The sequence below is a fragment of the Phoenix dactylifera genome, unplaced genomic scaffold (assembly GCF_009389715.1).
Source record: "Phoenix dactylifera cultivar Barhee BC4 unplaced genomic scaffold, palm_55x_up_171113_PBpolish2nd_filt_p 001081F, whole genome shotgun sequence".
In the NCBI taxonomy this organism is placed as follows: Eukaryota; Viridiplantae; Streptophyta; class Magnoliopsida; order Arecales; family Arecaceae; genus Phoenix; species Phoenix dactylifera.
In genome coordinates, this window is record NW_024068428.1 from 69,404 (window position 1) to 92,042 (window position 22,639).

Here is a 22,639-nt window from a genome sequence, read left to right on the forward strand (position 1 = left end):
TGCTCTCAATGTTTTTTTTTTTACATATTTACTCATTAAGGATATTTCAGTCATTTTTAATTTGAAACCGCTAATTTTTTGACGGCGTTAGATAGTGTAGCTATATATGCTAAAAAAAAGAAAAATAAAGGATATACATGCAAAACAAGTATTTTATAAAGGTAAATATGCAAATATCAAGTTGAGGAGGATATTCATGCAAATTTCAATATTTAGAAAAGTGTGTATGAAAAAAAAAATTTTTATTTTTTTATTTTAATTTTTGCATGTAGTTGATCTCATTGCTTGTGGAGGATCCAAGCCGAGTTGTCGCGTGGAAATGGTCTTTAGACCCAACCAAAGCTTTAACTACTATTTAAGAGCATAACCTGAATCTAACCATTCAACTTGCTCTTTGGATAAGAGATTGGCTTAAGATCTAAACATTGCAAACCTTCCACATTTTCGATTTCATATTCAATCTCATTTGATCCAATTAGTATGATCTAGTTCGGAATCTAACCATTCAACTTGCTCTTTGGATAAGAGATTGGCTTAAGATCTAAACATTGCAAACCTTCCACATTTTCGATTTCATATTCAATCTCATTTGATCCAATTAGTATGATCTAGTTCGGCCTGACCCATTGTCCAACCTGAATTTCGTTTAACATAGAATTAGCTCGTGTTGAATTTGTAAAAATTAAATTTCTTACAAATAAAAATAAAAAGCTAGACTTGACTACAGCGAACTCCGTGGTATCACGCTACAAGTTTAAAATTGATAATTAGTTACATAGCAAAAGAATAGTAAATATACTACAATTATTAAAATTCAAAGCATGCAATTTACTTGTCATGCATCGGAAGATTCACGTGAAGCTTGTTGTACCAATTATTTTATAAAGATAAACATACAAATATCAATTTGTTGGATCTGTTCAACCATCACACGTTATCGACGAGAAGAAGTAAGAGAGAAAAAAAGTTTGAAGGTTTTGAATCTTTTGATGGCAACGGCGGAGGAGCCATGGTGGAAAATTTTGCCTGGTACCGAAAGATAGAACGCGTTTAAATCTCCGATGGGGTTGGGAGTTTTTGCGGTCACGATGAGTCAGCAGATGGAGACACGTGTACAGCTCAGATCAAGCCTGCAAATTAGTTGGTTGGTGGGAAGTGGGAAGTGGGAATACTTACCCTCGAACCCCTCGTAGTTGGCCCTCCCCGCCGGCTATTATCCGGCCGTCGGAGTGTGAGGGCGATGAGGATCGTAGGATTGACGGGCGGGATCGCCTCCGGCAAGAGCACCGTCTCCAATCTCTTCAAATCCCACGGAGTTCCCGTCGTCGACGCCGACCTCGTCGCCCATGTAACTCTCTCTCCCTCACACGCATGATTCTTACCGTCAAATTCTCGAAAGTATAGATTTGTTTTTTTAAGTTTATCCCTTTGTTTTTTATAAAAAAAATGAACAAGATAAAGGGAATTCTTCGCTCAAAAAAGAAAATAGAGGGAATTCCATTTTTCTCTATAAGATTATTAGGGAAGTTTTTTGTTCATGATTTTGCGTTTGAGTGATAGATTTTGTGACGAAGTTGTGGATATGGGCCGCGCAGTTAGATTGCATTAGCTTGAATTGTAGATCCTGCCAAGTTTCCAGAGCTCTTTCAGCTAGGAATTCAGCAACAATTTATGGTGTTGAGGTCAGGTTAAGATCTGGTAGTAGAAATACCTTCAAACTTAAATGTATCTTGTCTGGACGCATAAATTCAAATGTAATAGGGCATAAGGATGGTTAAAAGGCTAAACATATAGATCGAGGCAGATGACATGCTTTATGAGGAAATTCTTTTAAGTAGTTAATTTGACATGCACAAAAAGTGTTAAAATCATATGATTGATTAGGACCTTGATTGATTTGTGATTGATTGTGCTAAAGTCTTACCAAACTTTGAAAACCTCCTAGTCTATATAAAGGCTGCTCCTGTATATTGTAACAGAAAGACAGAAATACAATTTTCTTCTCTCATTTTTTTTTTCAATATAGTATCAGAGCCACCGATCACTTAACCTACTGCCGTCCTCTTTTCCGCCTTTTCTGTGGTCGTCCTCGTCGCTTGCAGATCCTCTATTTCTCTTACCTCGTTTGGGGGGTAGCTGGGGCTCTGGCCTCGGCGGCTTTCAAAGCCCCCTTCTTCTCGTCGAGATCTCAATAAAATTCTAGCCTTCTTTCTTTCTTCTTTTTCTCTTTAATTATTTTTTTGTATTTTCCCATTATTTTTTTTGTTTCACTCTAAATTTTAAAAAAAATATGGGTTGCTGTGGGTGCTTTCTTCTCACGAAGGGGGGATTTTTTTTTCCAAGTGCTTCATGTGAGGGGCTCTTAGCTAGCTTTCGTTTCCCTCCCTTTGTTCCCTCCCTCCTCCGTCGCGGAGACCGAGAGATAGAAACAGAGAGAGCAAGGGAGCCATGGAGGCCTTCTTCTTCTCCTAGCCTTCATCTCCTTCTTGTTCTTCTCTTCCGAAGGCATTAGAGGATTCAATTTTTTCTCTTTGAGCATGGCTTCACCTAAGGATGAAGTTGGGAAAGAAGGCTTGCTCCCTTTGCCACCAGTCATACCACCGCATGTTGCACCAATATAGGTTGAACCTTCTTCCATGACCAGAACATCAAGGCCATGTACCAAAAAATCTACAAAGGAGAGTTTTGATGCCCGTGGTGATTCTCTCTTGCCCTCCCCTTTGACCGAGGCAAATGCCTGCTTCTACGGTCGGCCCTCCGACGAGCCGCATGGTGAAGCTCCACTCCATCATCGAACACCACCGACGGGCACACGTTCGAGTCTGCACATGCGAACACCATGAACTTGGGGCTCTGGCTCTTAGCAAGCGTGCGGAAGACATCAAGCTTTTTCTCCCTTCATTGGTATCCTGTTTCCATGATCTTCTCTACATCTCATTCTTCCTAGTTTGGTTGGCATGCTTTTTCGTGCTGATTGCTGGTTTATGTGTCCTTTCCATCATTGGGACCTGTTGCAATTTCTTGACCTTGTTTTACATACTATTTGTTATGCTGCACACGGTTTCTGCTCCACCGGAGATAAGAGAGTTAAGCTCCTTGAGCACCCGCATCTAATGCTCCTATTGAGGGAGTTAAGCTCCCTGAGCACCTGTTTTCAGTGCTCCTGTTGAGGGAGTTAAGCTCCCTGAGCATCCGCTTCTAATGCTCTTATTGAGTGAGTTAAGCTCCTTGAGCACGTGCTCTTGTTCCTCTGTGCCGGTGACCTTCTCCTCCACAGCATCGTTGAGCATGAAGCAACGCGCCAAACCATACCATCAGAAGCTTGGTGGGTAAATTTGACAGGCGCGGTTTCGCTTTAAAACCGTAGCTGCAGCGCGTCAAACCGTACCGTCAAAAACTTGGCAGGTAAATTTGGCAAGCGCGGTCTCGCTCCAAACCCCAGCGGCAATGCGTGTAACTGTACCGTCAAAAGCTTGACGGGTAAACTTGGTAGCGCGGTCTCGCTCCAAACCCTAGCAGCAGCACGTCAAACCGTACCGTCAGAAGCTTGGTGGGTAAAATTGGTAGACACGGTCTCGGTCCAAACCTCAGCAGCTCTTACTCCTTTTCATATAGTATGTCAGTTTTTTAGTACATTCGTGATCCAGTTTTCACAGTTGATCAGCTTGCAGACGTCTTCACCAAAGCTCATTCTTCTGGCATCTTTCAATCTCTTGTTTGCAAACTCAAGTTGGTGTCCACTTTACCACTTTGAGTTTGAGGGGGATGTTAAAATCGTATGATTGATTAGGACCTTGATTAATTTGTGATTGATTGGGCCAAACTTAGTCGGCCTTACCAAACTTTGTCAGTCTCCTAATCTATATAAAGGCTGCTCCTGTACATTGTAACAAAAAGACAGAAATACAATTCTCTTATCTTATGCTTCTTATTCAACAAAAAGCATGATGTCATCGGGGTCTAAAGTATAATATCCATAATTACAATTCATTTAATTATCCTTTCATGTGCTAATTGAAAATATTATATATCATTTAGATTCTGCATTCTTGTATCTGTACCGGTCCTTATTGCTTCTACTACTTTGTTCTTTAGTTTCTTTTAGTTTTACCTCCCTTTTCCATGCCTCCCCATTATGACCCTGAAAACTGATTCCATAACAGTTGTCATAATCTCATATATTGCTTCTATTTGCATAAATAGGTAAATTGCTTCCTTTCTTATGGGGCATTGTCCTAATTACTCACATTTCCTTGGAAGTGCTGCACTTTAGGATCAAGTTATATGCAACAATATATGCGGGCATTGGACCGTATTGAGATCATAGATAATGAGACCCATGGAAATACCACTAATGCAGAAAACCAACATAACGAGCTACATATGATGTCAGCTTAAGTCATTGACAGTTGCAAATGGAACAAAACCTTTTGCCCAGTATTCATAGCACATTTGATTTTTAGGAGTGCAAGGAGGGGTTTTGATATCTTCAGTTGATCTTTAATTTATTTTTGGTTAGAAATTAATATTTCTGGATTTGGGTAATATTTTTGGAGTTGCAAGTCATGTGAGAATCCTACTTTTGAGTGTATGAGTCTTATCTGAGAAGAAATGATCTAAAAGAGTTCATACTGAGTATGATGTTGGGTTACAGGAGGAAGAAATGATATAAAAGAGTTCATATTGAGTATGATATTGGGTTAGAAGAGTCTAAACTTATTCACGAATGTGTCTCAAATTGCTTTGATTCTTTTATGAACATGTAATAGTAGTGAGGAATCTTTTTGTGAAATATTGAGCTTTGTTAAAAAATCCGTCATCTTCGTCTTTCTGGATATGTCTTCAAGCTGTAGAGTTGGTGATGGCTGTTACCCTGTACAATGATTTCTTGAGAAACTGTACTTTGATCGTTCCATCGGGCAACTGATCTTGGTCCTACTTTAGGCGTTCTTGAGTTTCAACTCTCAGAGCTCTATATTACATACAAACTAAACGTAAGATACTAGGATATTGATCTCAAGCCCTTTCCTGCACATCTACTTTATTTCATTTAACTTTGCAGTTTTCCACCAATCTTTTAGAATCATTATTGGTCCTTTACTTTCTTATAGCTAAATTGGACATGTCAGTCTACTCCATCAATTTAACTTGATGCCTACCACGACCTTTTTACTCTTACCTAGTGTCAACATTCTTTTACATGTGACCTCTCAATCTAGTATTCATCTTTCATGAATATCTGGGTGATCTTAATCTTCTGAGCATCCTTTGACTGATTTGATCTTTCATCAAATTATAAAATTTTGCACATGCAGCACTATCCCCTATGTTGTATACTGTTATGTAAATAATTTTTTCATGTTAACCTATGGTTATATAATCTCGTAGTATTTTCTGTGCAGTAACTTGTAGTTTTACTGTGCACTTTGTGTTATAATACCTTTCATTATGTTCAGGATATTTGAGCTATGATGTCTCATAATCATGTTCCATTATCTTTGTAAACATTTTTATTTTGTCCCATTGTCTATCATCTTTTTTTTAAAAAAAAATGCAAAACAACATTGAAACTTACTCTTTGTTGGAAGATATTGCTAATTCTGGAGCTAATTTATTTCAGGATGTAATAAGAAAGGGCACTGGTGGTTGGAAAAAGGTTGTAGCTGCATTTGGCAATGATATTTTGCTAGAGAATGGAGAAATTGATAGAGCATGCCTAGGTCAAATTGTTTTTTCTGATTCAACGAAGCGTCAACTTCTCAATCGGTATGTAATTGAAGTTGGTTGTAGCCTCTAAACAAAAGGAATGAGAAGAAGGATTCTTAACAAGGGAATAAGCTTGTTGGAAGATATCTGCTTAACATTTATTTTAATGCTTAACTGATAACAGTGAACTTGGTTGCTACCAGTATAGCCTTCCAAGTCACCCTTGGGATTGTGGAAGAACAACTTAATTTCATGTTAATATTAATGTTCTTTGTGAAAAGTCATTACCTATAACTTAACGCAATAATATAGGTTGCTTGCATTATTTTTGTGTGGCCAATTCAATCATGAAGGTATAAAATTGACTAGATTATGGCTGAATTATTTTGCTTATTCTCACTTTCTGTAATTTTGGCTTGTGACTTCCCTTCTTAATAAAAAGAAAAGAAAAGAAAAGAAAAGAAAGAAAACTTGTGCACTTCTATGATTTTTTGCTTTTATAATGGTTACAGTCGGAGGAATTGAGGTCTTTTAGTTATCTAGCGAAAGAAAGAAAAAGTATGTATTTTTTATTTATTTCAAATTGTTGCAATTTTTTTGTCTCTCTCTTTGCAGTCTGCTGGCACCATATATTTCTTCTGACATCTTTTGGGAAGTAATGAAGCTATGGCTCAAGGGGTCCAAGGTTATCGTTCTTGACATCCCATTGTTGTTTGAGGCTAAGATGGACAAATGGACTGCTCCTATTATTGTTGTATGGGTTGATCCTGAAACTCAGGTACAACGTCTAATGGCAAGAGATGGCATACCCGAAGAACAAGCTAGAAACAAGATTAATGCTCAGACTGCACTAGACTGGAAGAAGACAAAAGCAGATATAGTCATCAATAACTCAGGTACAATTGAAGAAACAAAACTACAGTTTCAGGAGGTCCTGAACCAGGTTACCAGGCCTTTAACATGGAAGGAACTCGCACTATCCAGGGAAGGTGTTTTCTGGGTTTTTTTATCTGCAATTGTAGGTATTTTAGTGGTACAGAAAAATTTAAAGTGATGATGAGCATTACCTGTCAGTGAACTTCTCTGTTGATCACTCTTACGCAAAATGAGATTATGCAATTTATATTTAATTTATTGAACTAGCTTGTTATAAGCTTCGCAGTTCTGCTTCCTGACAACCTTTTTTAATGCAAATCAAAACATCCTGCATTCTGCTTAACTGCTCAGTCTAAGTAGGGCTGCATTTTGTTGTTTCTCTTGGAGTCCTGCACTTACTGATTGGGGAACAGTAAACACTTGGTTTCTCAATTGAACTGATTTACATTTTCATCTGTTTTTAACAATTTGAATGCTAAGACAACTCTTCTTTAGTCATGCTATGTTGAACCCTTTTCTTGAGTCAATTTACTTTTTTTTCTTTTTCAGTCGGTAGCGAACATGTTGAAACATGTCAGTTTAGACAGGGATAAGATGTAATTGAAATTTGCTTACATGAAAGATTTTCAGCATTTTATTTCTTTCAGTATGCTCCTGTACCATTTCCTTAGCCTCAATCTCCTATGTCATCGCATGCTGCTCAGTAGTAATCCCCCTTGTTCAGATGTTTAGGGAATAGGGATAAGAACCAATTTTTTTGAGCTTATTACTAGACATCAAATATTCTACCTGCAATTATTGTTTTTAACTCATTTATTTACTGAACATCAAATACTTAAAAATCATGCAAGATCTAATTATGTCCCTCCGGGACTTATAAATAAGCACTGTTAGATATTACTGGATGTTCATCCATCCACCTCCCGCTGCTCGATTATACCACAGTTATCTATCTATTGACTGTTACTCATGTAACTTTGCATGGGTTACTGTTATTACCAGATGGCATACTGCACTGGAGGGCATACTCTCAAGTTTAAGCAGAGTGAGATCTTGAAATCACTTGCATGCACTGTGTTGTTGAAGATTTTCAGAGTCAGAATTGCTCGAGGAGTCATCATATCTACGCAAGTGATATATGGTTTTAGTGTCAATAGGATTATTTTTTTTTGAGGTGTGTGTCATAAGGAAATATGCGAACATCATCAATGCAGTTATATATCGTTTTGATGCTTGGTGCCAAACACAGGTTACTACACACTGACCATGTCAATTAAGGGGTTGATGGGTTGTTTAGTTAGATTTTCCATTTTCTCAAAGCAGTTTGTAATGCTTTGTTCCAAGCCAAAAGTCCATCATCTATGTAACTTAGCCAGGTGCTGGTGCTTTAAAAAGATTAGCTGATAGTGTTGTCTCCTTGCATGCTTGCAAAGTTATATGTACTGCCCCTTTTTTAAACTCCAGATTCAACTACTCATTGGAGGCATTTTAAATTATTGGCTCGGTACAATTGTGCAATAATAATTGGGCTGCAGTAAAAAAGCTCAAGCTCATTAGTGAAAATGAATGAGAAAAAGGTAAACATGCACTCTTTCAAATTCTAAAAACAAAATCATGAAACCAAAAAAAAAAAACCAAATTCTTTGTTGAGGCTTTTGGCAGTTGCTGTATCAGCCTTACCACCTCCTTCTCTTTTTAAAGTCTGCCCTTCAGTCTCTCCAAAAGGCTTTGGAGACATGTTTCTGTCACTGTTTCTTTTGCAACAACACGATATGCTGCAAAAATTCAGAGAGCAGTGATACCTCCCTATCAAGAGAATTTTCGCATCTACTATTATTTAGCGGATCTTTACTCATGAATGCAGCAAAGTTTCTGCAGATAGATTTAAAATGAATAGTTAAATTTGAACTAAATATATGAGCAAGAGTCGTGACCCTCCCTTTCAAGGAGAAGCCAAATCTCAATGGACAACGAAAAAAGTAGTTATATTAGCAGATCTAATTAAATCTGATTTTTATAAATCCTTCTGTAAAGTTAATAAACAACCTTTTTGGTTTCGAACACAAAATCCTAAAATTACATCGGGATAGATATTTATGGTGTTCAGCCGGTTGAGAATGTCTGCAGTAAGCCAAGACCTAAATATATAGGTTACACAATTCTTGCTAGAAAATGCAGGAGGACCCTCATAAGGTTTGTTTTGCAGTGTCAGTGGAGCTATGCTACTTAGACAATGCTATCCAACTCTTAATCGATGCCAGATATGTATCTGAATTTGAAATGTATGCTTATTTAGGCTCAGTTTGTGAGAATAGGGGCCATATATCTCAGTTTGTGAGATTAGTAGGTCATCAGTGGAAAAAAAGATAATAAATTCTACTTTCATAATTTTTTCATCTTGTTCTTCTTTTTTTTTTTTGAAATATTTGAGTTCAACGAGTTGAAGAAATTTTTCCTTTTTTTTTCGATTGGATTCAAAGTGGTCCACATTGAGTTTGGTAATCCTCTTGAAGCAATGCATAACCATAATCATCCAGCATTAACCCAACAATATAGGGCCAGTTTTAAGAATCGTCATTTGCCAAGTGTTTCTATTTAAGGTTTCCAATACCCTCCCAAAACCCTCATGTATGTAACCTTAAAGTTTTTGCCTCTTCTTACATCCTTCAAAGCATAATAAAGAACCTCTTCACAAAGCCCAGTCATATCTCCATTATGCGTACCTATACCATATGATTTGATCTTCGATTATTTCATCCTTAACTTATCGAACTACTACAAGTCCTCTAATATACTTATTTTTTTATGTATCTTTCGTATTTTTCCTTTAAGTCCATTTGAACATTCTTATTTTTGCCACAATTAATTTGTTTCCACCAGCCCCCTTTATTGCCTAACATTGAGGGCCATGTAACATTGCAGGCTTATCACTGGAGTCTGCCAACGAAATGGCATGGCTTATGAAGCACGAGGAAAGGCAATTTGTTTCTTAAATCTGTAACAGGTTAATAGTTCAGCAATCTCTCAAATCAAGTATGACATGAAGAATTGAATCTGGGATATTCCACAAAACGGAGGCTCTTCTATTGATCAGTATTTGTTCCAGGAAACAAGAACTAGGAGTAATGAAGCAATCCATCATCGAGAGCTTGAATCAATTCCCATTTGATCTCTCTTTAAAATAATAATAATAAAATTATTAGGAACTACTACAATCTAATATTTCAAGATGAAGAGCTAATACTTTCTACTCCGTTCAGTGCACTTACGCTCCCTTCACTCCACTCCGCTTCACTCCGGCATCTGCATGCCTTTCTAGAATACCAATGTACCACTCAAATATGAGCCACTTACTCTAACAATCTCTACCTTGGCGAATATTCACCCGTTAAGAGAAAAGTAACTTGGGACACCACTTGACGCAAATGGGTTGGGACACCTCCTCTCTAGCACCGAGACATATTAACTAAGTTCAAGCAATGCTTGAACTTATCTGCAGTAACGGATTTTGTCAACATGTCTGCTGCATTTTTAGAAGTGTGAACTTTATCAAACAATATGTTATCGGAAGAAACCAACTCTATGATCTTGTAAAATTTCACATATCTGTGCTTGGTTCTTGCATGATACATCTGATTCTTTGCTAAATAGTTCGCACTTGATTGTTACAATGCAACTAAACTCCACTTTGCTGAATTCCGTCTGCCACAACACTTCCTTGGCAGCCTCAGTTACTGCCATATACTCTGACTCAGTCGTAGATAGTGCAATTAGAGACTAAACCATGGTCCTCCAACTGATAGGCCCTCTTGCAAGAGTGAATACATAGCCTGTAGTTGACATTCTGTCATCCAAGTTCCCTACATAATCTGTATCAACATACTCCACGACTGAGGGATCATCTTGCTGTCTGACAAACATGATACCATAGTCTGTAGTACCCTCAAGTATCTAAAAATCTATTTGACTGCATCCCAATACTGTCTTTCTGGATTCACCAGAGACTTACTCGTTGCGCCAATATGTGCCAAATTCGGTTTAGTACAAACTATAGCATACATCAGACACCCTACTGTACTAGCATATGGAACCTTTGATACGTCTTCAATTTTTTTCTCTATCTTCGGGCATTGTGTGGCATATAATTTATACTAGAGAATATTATAAATATCTTATGCCTATATGGAATGGTATGAAATTTTGCTTGGCAGGTTTTTTGAAATAAGTCGAAAAATAAAATAAAGTGCTCTTTTTTTTTTGAAATAGCAAAATATAGGATTTCTGCCACAGAATTACCTTAAAAGTATGAAGTGCAGCAACTTGAATCTTGAGGTCCGCTTTTTTGGGATACTTGGCATGAATAAGGCCTTTTGTCAGTATTTTTCAGAATGCAGAAAGAAATAAAGTGAAAGCAAATTTAAGAGAAGCATCTGCTTTCTTCTTATAGAAATATGCATTCATTCTATAGATGGTCAGGAGAGTGTTGAGTTTAGGAAATTGGTAGTGGATTCTACATCTGATACTGAAACCAGGTAGGCTTATCGTTCTTGCTTAGGGGAGGGGAGGGAGATATGTGCATAGTGGTTCTGCATTATAATATGATAAGATCACAAGATTATATTTCTCCAGAATCTTTTCAAACAATATTTGAATATCTTTCAATGTCCTGCATTTTTGTAGCCTAATACCTTCTTAAAAGCATTAAACGTAACAAGATACTTCTAATAATAAACAAGAACTAACTTTCAAAAGACGTAAGATTTTTGGTTTTATGGCCATTTTATGTAGTGAGTTTTGCTATGAGATTCGAGATTCGATGTTGTCTCAATAAACAAAAAGGAATTCTGTGAAACATATGGCAGATATACTGCCACATTTATCGAATAATGAAAGTAGTCATGGTGTCGAACTTTCTAAAGCATTCTATGAAGCTTTTGATGGTAGGAACTTGTACTCTATTAACCATAATTATTACTTCGTGTTAGAATATTGGCACTACTAGAGATTAGCAAAAACTGCATATAGAAACATGAGCATTCTAGTCATTTAATTAAATGAGATTAAGTGTTGCAAGCCTTCTGTGATAGATTAACACAAAAGATGATCTATGATACTGTGCTTGTTGGCATAAAAAATTGGGTATTAAAAATATCATAACAATTTTTTCCCGAGATATCAATCATGGTGAACTTGAAGCAGGACTGAGTGAGTTGTTGCAATTTTGGAGGAAAAGGAGGCTGTGTATCAAATAATAGTGAATTAAGGATTTCGGTGGTAATAGGCGGCATGGCAATGAATGTTTTTGAGGGGCACCCTGCAATCCCAACCTTCCCCTCCTTGGTACCTGCTAATACATAGTGGCTAAAGTAAAAGAAAAGGAACTATAAAGGCATGGTATCCAAACTACATCTTTCTCCACTAATGATAAGATTGTTATCTTTGATATTATTCAGAAAACTTGCTCAATTTGCATCATGATACAGCAAGAGAGATTCATTCTTGAATCCCTTCAACGGGTCCTTGTTGTGCCTTGCATGATATTGTGAGGCAAACTGTTTCCATCATTTAACCTTGCTGTCATAATCTTCAAAACTTTATTTCATTGCTAGAAAACTCTGAAAAGAACTCAAGGGAACATGTTACAAAATTGGAGTTATTTGTGGGCTGCACTCTACCAAGAGGACCTCTTCTTGCAGCTTCACAGTGATCCGACTCCATTAGATCAGATTTTTTTCAGTATAAATTAGCACTTCCTAGAAGACAATATGGCAATTATGGAAATTACTGTTTAAGAATAGTAATAATGACAATTCCTCAAGCACTTACGTACATGTATATGAATAGAGATACCAAACTATTTATTTGAGGTGGACACTAGTTGTATCTTTCTATTTGGAAGTAAGATGTTACCTTTTACCTTTCAGATGGAGGACGCACCTGAATATTCTTAGGAAAGTGAGTAGGAGATAACTTGGAGAAAGCACAATCCATCTCATTGGATAGGATATAATCCTGTTACAGAATCCTCTCCTTGATGTGTTGTTAGTAGGAAGATTTAGCCATGGGAGTAATATTAACCATTGGTGACTGGTATGTAGCATGGCTATATGTCAAATCTCTTTAGAAAAGAACTGAGAAACATCTATCTCATTGCATATTAGTACCCTAATGTTGCAAGTCTGAAAAAAATGTTTCATATTGCACCTACCTTTGAGTTGCTACTTGAGCAATTAAAGGCTTTATCCCTTTCATCAGGTTTAAGGGCACATAAGAGTAGATGTGGAAAATAACTTGCAACTTGCCAGAGATGGGGAATAAAATCCTTAAAAGTTCTTTCAAAAGTGGATCATTTCTAGATGCATTGAGATTGCTGGACTTCTATATTGCCTTAGTTGCAACTCAAAGAAGTTGGGTTTGGTTAAGGGCTAACCTGTGCCTAACATGTTTCTTGGACTACCCAATTCTAACTTAACCCATTTTTGAACTTGACCAATCAAAATGAGAGGAAGTGAAATTTGGATTGGCTCTGGGTTTGGTCAGGTTGCTCAAACGTTCAACTAGAATCCATCAACAGGGCACAGCAGCTTATAGTCCCAACCATATTGATCAATGGATTCCAAGGACACTTAACAAAGTCGGAGTGATCGGTCCAGTAGGTGGCCCAGGCACTAGGGTAGAACATAAAGTATCAATCGGATCAGATCGGGACCTATACTTGCACCCAAATGTTATCATGAATCATATCATGCCTAACTAGTTATAGCCTGTGGTGTGAATTATCAAGTGCCATGCACATAGGCATGTGACTGAATGCGATTCTTTCAAGAAATGCATCTACAGCAAATATTAGATAGTTAGCAGAATTCTTGGAAACTTAGATAAATACAATCTTTCTCTGGTTAGATGCACTTTTACTGTATGAGGGTTTAATGTTTAGGATTTTGAGAGAGATACAAACAATGCATTATTTTTTTTTCTCATGAAAGTAGCATACTTGCTAACACCATGCATTTAGGTTAGACAACTTATAAGATCACAGTCACAGACCGAATATTTGGCATTCTATATTGGAACAGATAAATAGATAGGCAGCAGATATACATTAAGGAGACAAATATTATGATGGCCACACTACTGACATGTGAAAGTATCATGCATGGGGGGTTATAAAGCTAAGCTTTACGAAGCTTTATCATGGGCGCCAGTTGCATGGTGTCCTCTCAGACAAGGACGGAGAAAAGGATGAATAATTGAGCAAGGTAGCATCACCTAAAAAGCCACCAGCATAACAATAACATGCAACTTAAAGAGCTGCAAGCAGGGACATATTGATTCACGGAGTGCTCCATGCCGCTAAGCTATTAGATTCACTTACCAGGACACATATATATGGAGATGATCAGCAGATATCAGGATCCAATCTATATCTATTATGGATGCTCACAGTATATATGTCATTCTCAGCTTTAGCAGTCTTCTGAATCGATGGTCCCATGGCAACTAATTGAGGTAGGATCCACAAAACGGCTCATACTGCACTAATCTTGGCATCTTGTGCTTTGCTTGTCAGTGCATGCATGTCTATCTTTGAGATCAAAGCCTCTCATTGGATCTTTTATCTTTTTCTTTGGGGTTATCTATCTAAAGTTTGAGGATGTTTTGAGGGAGCGCACTTAGTTTAAGGCTCACTTTGAGTCTCATGATGGTTAAATTCACTCGATATGCTGCATTAATTACAGGTTTGCCTTCCTATCTTTCCTCATTGTAGAGCTTAATCTGACTGCTTCACTTCTAGACTAAAACAACACACAGCAGAACCTACTCCCAGCTTCCTACCTTAATGGACACTTTTAAAGCATTCGTTTGTTCAAAAATACATTTATAACCTAAACTTCTGCTAGATTTACACAGCTAAACTTGGAGCAGTGCAAATGGAGCTACTGAACGAGCTCACAGTCTTTGTTATGCCAGGCGGGGAACCACAAACTAAGACATGCTGGGTGGCGCCACAGTAGCAATATATGGTGATGTATTCTTTTCCAGCATGCACTTTTACAACCACAAAAAAAAATATTCATAGTTTTGAGATGTACAGTATATTGGATACCTTGGAAAAATGAAAACTCGTGAGCTAATAACTATCCCATCTGCTGTCAAGTGTCGAGAAGCTTTTTACCCTCCACTTGCCTCAGTTCTCTTGTCCCTCTAGCCTACTAATAAACAAATCCAATCACTTTGCACTCCAACTTTCCAAAAGACTACCCAAGTGGGTTATTGGATTTAAGCATAGAAAATTAGGTTTGGGATTGGCATTCGATAAGAAAGAAGAAGGCAACCTTCTATTCATTGGATACAGCAACGTTCTCTTCTTTTTTTCATAATAGTAAGATGATCTAAATCCAAACAAGAAACGTGTCATGTGTGGCCTGTGATGTTTCATGGCTCCTTTTGCTTTAGACTGCTCACTCCATCCTGACTTGGATCCTAAATATTGCCACCATCAGAAAGCCTAGCAAACCTTACCTTCCTACTAAAATGGCCATTTTTTACGTTAGCATCAGACCTTTTTCTCAAAAGCATACTAGCACTGAATCTAAACCAAACAATCAACATCAAAGTTACTAATCTGGATCACATATTTTACCTGACAGGTAAAAAGCCATGCAAGGCTAATGGTGACGGGAAGACAGGAGGACCACCAATCAGATCGCATGATAGGGGTGGCCATTCCACCAGATATGACCCACGTACCTCTCTCTCTCTCTCTCTCCCCCCCTCTCCACAAAGGTGTGAAGTCACCTCTCATTCTTCCATTAGCAAGCTCAAACCACAGCTCAGTTAACTGAACCTATATGAAAGCTCCAATCTCCCTCTCTTACTTAAAGGAAACACCAGTTTGATATGACAAGTGAGTTCTATCATTCCTTTTCTTTTGTCTTTATAGTTTATAATAGAGGATCAATAGGCTAAAGGGTTGGTGAGGAAATTATAAACTACACTCATTAATGAGTTAAAAAAACCACCCACCACCTGCCTTCTTTCTTGCGTCCTGCCCTAGAGAAGTCAATGCACTAGCTAGGGCTGGCTCTCCCAAAAACTCTAAAGAAAGAGAGAGGAGAGAGAGAGAGAGAGCGAGCATGAGCATTTAATGGGTGTAAGAAAAGAAGCTAAGCAATAAAAAGCTTTTAGAACCAGGCGTTTTTCTTTCCTTCTGAAATATCTGATGCCAGCCATTAATTATACAGAGGACTACGATAGAAATGCGGCAGCTTTGTGCAGCATTGGCTTGGCTCTTACAATTGCATCATCCATGATGGAATTGGTTCTCCTCCTTCTGATCCAAGAAAGTACATTCTGATCTTGAATAGTTTGGTAATAATGGTGCATGCGATCACGGGGCATCTTAATTTATTATGACGCTATTTCTCCTTCAACATAAAAAAAAACAGCAGATTTATTGTACTCCCACCCACCTCATATCCTTGGTTCAAATGTTGATATTATGGGCTCTTTGCTCCAAGATTCTTCAAAGAGCTTATAAATAGCTTGATGGAATAAATGAAATACTAAGAAGTAATTTATGTAATTTTGACTTTCTTTCGTTTCTTTTATTTCTTACTTCATGTGATGTCCTAAACAATATTGTTTTCTTTGCATAAAGAAATTCTTCACTTTCCATATCCAAAATGTTCCTAATAAGTTTAAAATTTTTCAATGTTTATATGATAAATAGTTGCCTAAAAGTAGGACAGTTTTAATTGTACATCCAATTAAAAATAATTAATAATACGAATTGGTAAATATATTTCAATTTTTGAGGGATGCACTTCTCCTATTTTATTCCTTCGAGGATTTAACCAAGTTAGATATGCTTTTAGAAATGGGAATAGCTATTAAATGAGAAGAGTGCGTGATTGTGGCAAAGAGGGCCTTCGTCTGCTTTGTCATAAAAGGTAGAAATTTCGTGTATGAAAACTAAAATGTTGGGCATCATAGGCAACTAGATTCAAAAGCTTTTGTGTTAATATCATCGATCCAAATTGGTACCGCCTGCAACTAGACATCAAGCTAATATTTGATGACATATTCTTCTTCAAACAATACTCGATGCATTTCAAAGATTTTGTTGAAGAAAATTGATTGAATTTTACCATATTGAGACAACACCTATTGTAACTTGAAAAACTATTGGATAAATCATGTATGGATGTTCTTCCATCATGTGATATAAAATCATTTTTGAAATCAAAATTACCAAGGTTGACATGCCACCATTTCTTAGAGAAGGTTAATTGCTAGGACTTGAGGGACTTGAAATTAAAAATAAAGATTGCTGATAGGTTACATATGTATGTGTGTGTGTGTGTATGTATATATATATATATATATATATATATATATATATATATATATATATATATAATGGCTTTTTCTTTTTTGTGATAATCCACTTCTCTTTTCCTTACAATAATAGATTGCCAAAAATTTTCAATATTATCATATAATAGCCAGATAAAAAGCCTGTAGATCAAAAGATTGGATCACGAGAAAGTGGCAGTAGCAACATTAGCCATTTGTAGAAAGAATTCAATGTACCCTATGTCTTTTCCATGTTGATCATCAATAAGCATTTCTAAAGGGGGGAAAAGAAAAGAAAAGAAAAGAAGGCATATCTTATTAATCACAGGTTGTTGCATACGCTCCATGCCACACTAAAAGTCCAAATCTAATTACAAGTCAGATCAAACTCAATTATAAACATCATGATCTGCCCGCAGTCAGTCTCAAATGAGCCTACGCTATAGAATTCTCTAGTCCATATAGATCATGCATAAGATCTACTATGATACTATTTGTAAGTAAGTTTCACTTTTTTGATCCTTTGCCTAATGGTCTTGCTGCTATTGTCAATGCCGACTGTTGGCAGGTGGCCTTTTACTCGAGCAAGAGGATGATTGATTTGCTCATTCTCCATGGGTTGTTATTTTTTGTTCTCCTCCTTTTGTTCAGGAGGGGCAACTTTTGTCTGATCAGATAGTATATGGCTTGGTGGTTGCTGGATGGCTTTCACTTGGTGGCTACCAGTGCCAACTTTTCTGGTTCTGGAATATGGTGTGCTCTCTTATACAGGCTTCGCTGCTGATTCTAGTTTTCAGATTTTCTTTGCCCCAGCATTTAGTAGTTTCGGATTCTTATCTACATCACAGCTATCAGATATCAGTTTCCAAGGGGCTACCAGGTTTTCTGTTTCTCTTTGCTGTTAATTCCTATATGAGGCACCAAATTTCAGTGCTCCTTTGCTTTCTGATTGCACAAGTTTTGGAATACTTCAGATGTCCTGGTTCTGATATCTTTGGTTGTTTTTGTTGTATTATGAGTGAATCACTTTGTACTACTTGTGGCTCACTTTTCTGCTGGGTTTTTGTCCCTCTCATTACCCTCTATTAGTTCTTGCACTGATATCCTTCACTTTGCTAGCCTATCTTGTACAGCTAATGCTGACTTTTGTACTTGGGGGTAGGCTATTGCATATCTTGGTTTTGTAACTATCACTGTTTGCTATCAATACAGCTCAATGAGCTCCTTATTCTACTAAAAAAAGGTTAATCAAAAGATGTTATTTGGACTTCTTCATCTTATATAAGTACTTAGAATCTACCTAATATATAATTGATATAGAATTAAATACATGTCCTTATAGGTTCTTACAAAGGCATAACCTATTAATCAGTCATATGATTGAATCAAAATTTTGGGACTCCTAATGACCTAACCCAGCTGATCCATGATCCAAAAGGAATGGGACATGCCATCATCTAATGATAATGATATGAGTGGATTTTTTGAGCATGGGTCTTATTGTCTCAATCAATTTCATGCTTCCAATCTTTGCTTCATCAAGCCATATGGATGGCCATGATTAACCCTCTTTGCCTGGATGGCACTTTTGTCCGGATACTAAAGCCTAGTCTGTCAGTTTCCACCTCCCATACCCTCCAATACCAATACACGAGCATGTGCCATATGCTCCCTTCCACAAAACCAAACAAAAATCATATTAGAGCATGCATCATAGAATATCATACGGAGAGAAACTTCTACTTTTTCATATTTTCTCTAGCAACCATCTTAAAGAGAAAATCCAAAAGTCTGAAACTTCTACTAACGGAGTTGTCAGTTCTGTAATTAAAAAAAAAAATAAAAAATTATATGCAGTACTCTTTTTCTTCCTCATTTTTAGAACATGCTTTTTATCGGTACATACTAGGCTAAGTAATACATATTAAGTAAATTAGTCATATAACAAGCCAATACATACATTTAGATAAATCGATATACAATATCGAGAATATGGTGTTCACTAGTACACAGTAGATCGATGGAGAGGTTTGATGAAAAAGAAAGAAGATACTGAGTCTTTCTTGACGTCTATAATTTTTTTTTTTTTTGAAGTTACTGGATCGGCCAATGCAGAAATTTTATTTTTATTTATTTATTTTTTTTAAGGTGTTAGAGTAAATATAGCAAAATAAAAGTTAAGTGCTCTATGATATCCTGCTGTCGTATGATTTTTGTTCCATAAAACCCACCAATAAAACACCGACAAATCCCCCCCGCCCCCCTCCCTCCTCTCCTTGCTCCCCCCTTCCATTTCTTCTCTCTCTTTACCATCCCCCTTTCCCTCTCCTCCGCTCGTTTCCCTTGCCTACATTCCTCTCTCTCTCTCTCTCTCTCTCCCTCCCTCCTTTACCCCCCCAACCCCTACTCCCACTATCTCTTTATTCCTCTCTTTCTCTCATGGCCTCAGCTGAAGAAGGTCCAGAACCGCTGAAATACCAGGTACTTGAGTTTGCAATCCAAGTCTTTCCTTAGTTGTGCTCTGTTTTTTCCAATGAAAAGTTTCATTGAGAACAAGGTTCAACGTAATGGTTTTTTTGGTCCTCTAGACTTTGACCTTGAAGGTCGCCATCCACTGTGAAGGTTGCAAGAAGAAAGTGAAGAAGGTCCTCCAAAGCATCGAAGGTAAACTCTGTCAGTTTAGGATTCCCCTGTTCTTCTCTGTTCTTGAGTTCTCTTCACAAAGACTGGATTTTTATTGGGTTCTCTTCACCAAGTTTGGATTTTTATTGGGTTATCTTGGGAATTTCTCAGGCGTCTATAAGACTACCATCGACTCCCAGCAGCAGAAGGTGGTCGTCACCGGAAACGTTGAGGCGGAGACCCTCATCAAGAAGCTCGTCAAGACCGGGAAACACGCCGAGCTCTGGCCGGAGAAGAAGCCCAACAACAACAGCAGCAGCGGTGGCGGCAAGAAGAACAAGAACAAGAACAAGGCCTCCGGCAAACCAAACGAGCAGTCGGAAAACCCTGACACCAATCAAACCCCCAAGGCCTCCGGCGACGATTCTTCCCCTGACTCCTCTGCTCAGCCCGATGACAAAGCCCCGAAGAACAGCGGCAAGGATTGCCCAAAGGCCGATAAAAAGGAGGCTGGAAACTCCCCACCACCTGAGAAACAGGACGGCGCCGCTGCCGCCAGCAGCGGTGGCGGCGGCAAGAAGAAAGGGAAGAAGGGTCAGAAGGAGAACAAGGGCGCCGGCGGTGGGGGTGAACTTCAAGTGGTGTCAGAGGAGATGGGCGGCAAAGCAAGTGGCGACGGTGGTGGCGGCTTGCCGGCATTCAATTATCCGGTGTACCCGACATCGCAGCCGCCGGCCTATATGGTGAGCTACAGCTCAGTGCAGCCGAGTGCAAGCTACGGCGGTGCCTACTACCCGATGTCGATGAATCAGAGCAGCTATTTCTACTCCGGTGCAACAGCGGCGACGGCGCCAGGTTCATATTATATCTTTAGTGATGAGAACGCCAATGCTTGCAGAATTATGTGAGGATGCTGGAATCCTGATCTTATGCAGGCCTTTTGTTCCCATGGTGCAGTGTAATTTGCAGTAGTTCTAGGTGTGAGACTGAAAGTATGTATGAATGAATGAATGATGAATGAATGTGAGAGTGTTAAGCTTATACTACTTGTGTAAGCATAATGGTGGAAAGTGGAGGTGAACATTGTAGTTTGGATGATTCTTGTAGCTTTTTAACTGTGTAGATGGTGGAAAAGATGGGAAAAGTTGAGGGTTCTGTTGTTTTCCATTAGGTGGTGGTTGCAGGAAGCAAAGGTGACATCTTGTTTTTTGAGTTAGGGTTTCCCTCCTTTGTTGAGGGGGAGAGAGGACAATGATTTCAAGATGTGTAGTACCTGGTGGAGTTACATTTACCTTTGAGCTGTGTAATTTATTTTCAGGACTGCTAGATGTATGGCAATTGGCAGCTTTTATCTACATGTTGCATATGTGGCAATTTGATTCATGTGGGGCCTTGGATTTGAAGAGAGAGCAACAACTTCTGTTTGATAAGAATGTAAATTTGGCAAACTTCATTTACTTTTGTGGTTGAAAAGCAAGTATATTTGTCAGATATTAACTAACCTTCTCTCAGCATGAGGATATACTTAATAGATGACAAATATATGTATTCACCTCCAAGCAAGAATTTTGTCTGATAGCAAGAATTATTGGTGCTGCATGCTCAATTGGACACAGTGCAGCTTTGTCTACAGATATCCTTGTGAATTTTGGTCTAACTTGTGTATATCATATAAGGATTTCTATCTGAATCTAGATACTTGCAACCTTGTCATGTTGGTATTATTAAATTTATCTAGATTACTCTTATTTATACTGTATTGAAAGTAGTAGTTTTCTCCAACCAAGTATTTAAGAAAAAAAAACATTTAATTGGAAGATGCCCTGAGTTTAATCTGAAATGATCAAGTAACTGATGAATATTTGGTAGTTCATGAATCATGCAAAATATATGAGTACTTCCAGCACTGCTTGTGCATTCATATATTGTTTTTTTTTTACAGTTTCTCTTTCCTTTTAGTTCTTGAATTCCTTCCTAGCCTATGTTTTATGACATGCAAACTTGTGACCATTCATCATCACCTGATAGTACCACACTATTGCTCACCTTGGCTTCCATAATACTGTAGTTTTATTTTAAACGCTCTCTCTCTCTCTCTCTCTCTCTCTCTCTCTCTCTCTCTCTCCATCTTATTATAATTTAAAGCATCTTTGTCTCATATTGCTTAGAAGAATTTTGAATGGTTGTCAGAAGAATTTGAATGACAATTGTCATGTTTACTCTTACTGTGAGGGCCCCTTCTCAATAAAGCGAATTCCATCAGCTCATGTGCAATGTTGCAGATATATTCCATAGGTCAATAATGAAGACAAACACCAAAGTTTAAGCTTCTTGGGTCAGGTGGGATTTTAACTGCTGTATCAACTGATAATGTAAAAGTTAGCGGGGTAAAAAGAAATAGGTTGATAATAAAATGCACAGGGCCTCATCTTGAGTGCAGCGGACTGACACTTCTGTTTCAAGACACGAGCTAAACCTGATGGTGCAGAACTAGCTCTTCTATCATGACCAAGTTTGACTGTGTTGATCCTTTCTTTTGAAAAAGTTGACTGAGTTTGTAAAAATAATAATAATAATAAAAAGCTCTGCCCCCTGACGTTTATTCATTCTAGCCACTAGCCATTAAGGACTCGTTTGGTTCGCACAAAGCATTTTCCCTCCTAGGAATATGATTCCTGGAAAACAGATTCCTAGGAAGTAGATGCCTAGAAAAGTATTTTTGGCATGTTTGGTTAACCATGGAAAAGTGACAAATTTCCAAAGTACTTATGTTTGGTTGACCATCCACTTTTCTGAGAAAGTTATGTATAATTTGTATTATGCCCTTAATAAAAATTAGGTCTTTAATGTTTCTTTAATGCTTCTTTAATGCTGAAGGGTCTTTTTGGGAAAAAATAAAAATGGAGTGATTCCCGCCTCATGGGAAAGTAACTTTTCCATGTTTCTCATGGAAAAGATTTTTTCATGAAATGTGGGAATTATATTCTCATGGGAATACAACTTTCCCGTCTCTCTTCTTTGAAAATTCCAACCAAACAAGAGGTATCTCATTATTTTTCCATTGATCACACTTTCC

General features: G+C 37.8%; 2 protein-coding genes and 1 long non-coding RNA gene across 5 annotated transcripts; all 3 read left to right on the plus strand.

Annotated features, from left to right (window-relative positions):
- The first annotated feature begins 1,163 nt into the window (after positions 1–1,163).
- Positions 1,164–8,020, plus strand: LOC120107924 (dephospho-CoA kinase-like). 2 transcript variants are annotated; one of them, XM_039121450.1, is made up of 4 exons: positions 1,164–1,348; positions 5,621–5,766; positions 6,322–6,602; positions 7,585–8,020. In XM_039121450.1, the coding sequence occupies exons 1-4, from the start codon at positions 1,241–1,243 to the stop codon at positions 7,620–7,622; spliced, it is 573 nt and encodes a 190-aa protein (XP_038977378.1). In that variant the 5' UTR covers positions 1,164–1,240; the 3' UTR covers positions 7,623–8,020. The 2 variants fall into 2 exon arrangements, with proteins under 2 accessions (XP_038977378.1, XP_038977377.1); XM_039121449.1 differs by lacking the exon at positions 7,585–8,020 and having other exon boundaries at positions 6,322–6,848.
- Positions 8,021–13,571: 5,551 nt separating this feature from the next.
- LOC120107925 lies at positions 13,572–16,186 on the plus strand. Of its 2 annotated transcripts, XR_005509518.1 has the most exons (3): positions 13,572–14,606; positions 15,234–15,490; positions 15,828–16,186. It is a non-coding gene; the product is annotated as an uncharacterized LOC120107925 (long non-coding RNA). The 2 variants fall into 2 exon arrangements; XR_005509517.1 differs by having other exon boundaries at positions 13,577–14,606; positions 15,234–16,186.
- A 2,903-nt stretch (positions 16,187–19,089) lies between these two features.
- On the plus strand, positions 19,090–20,918 carry LOC103718621 (heavy metal-associated isoprenylated plant protein 35). The gene is made up of 3 exons (XM_008807532.3): positions 19,090–19,422; positions 19,530–19,605; positions 19,735–20,918. The coding sequence occupies exons 1-3, from the start codon at positions 19,381–19,383 to the stop codon at positions 20,469–20,471; spliced, it is 855 nt and encodes a 284-aa protein (XP_008805754.2). The 5' UTR covers positions 19,090–19,380; the 3' UTR covers positions 20,472–20,918.
- The last annotated feature ends 1,721 nt before the right edge of the window (positions 20,919–22,639 follow it).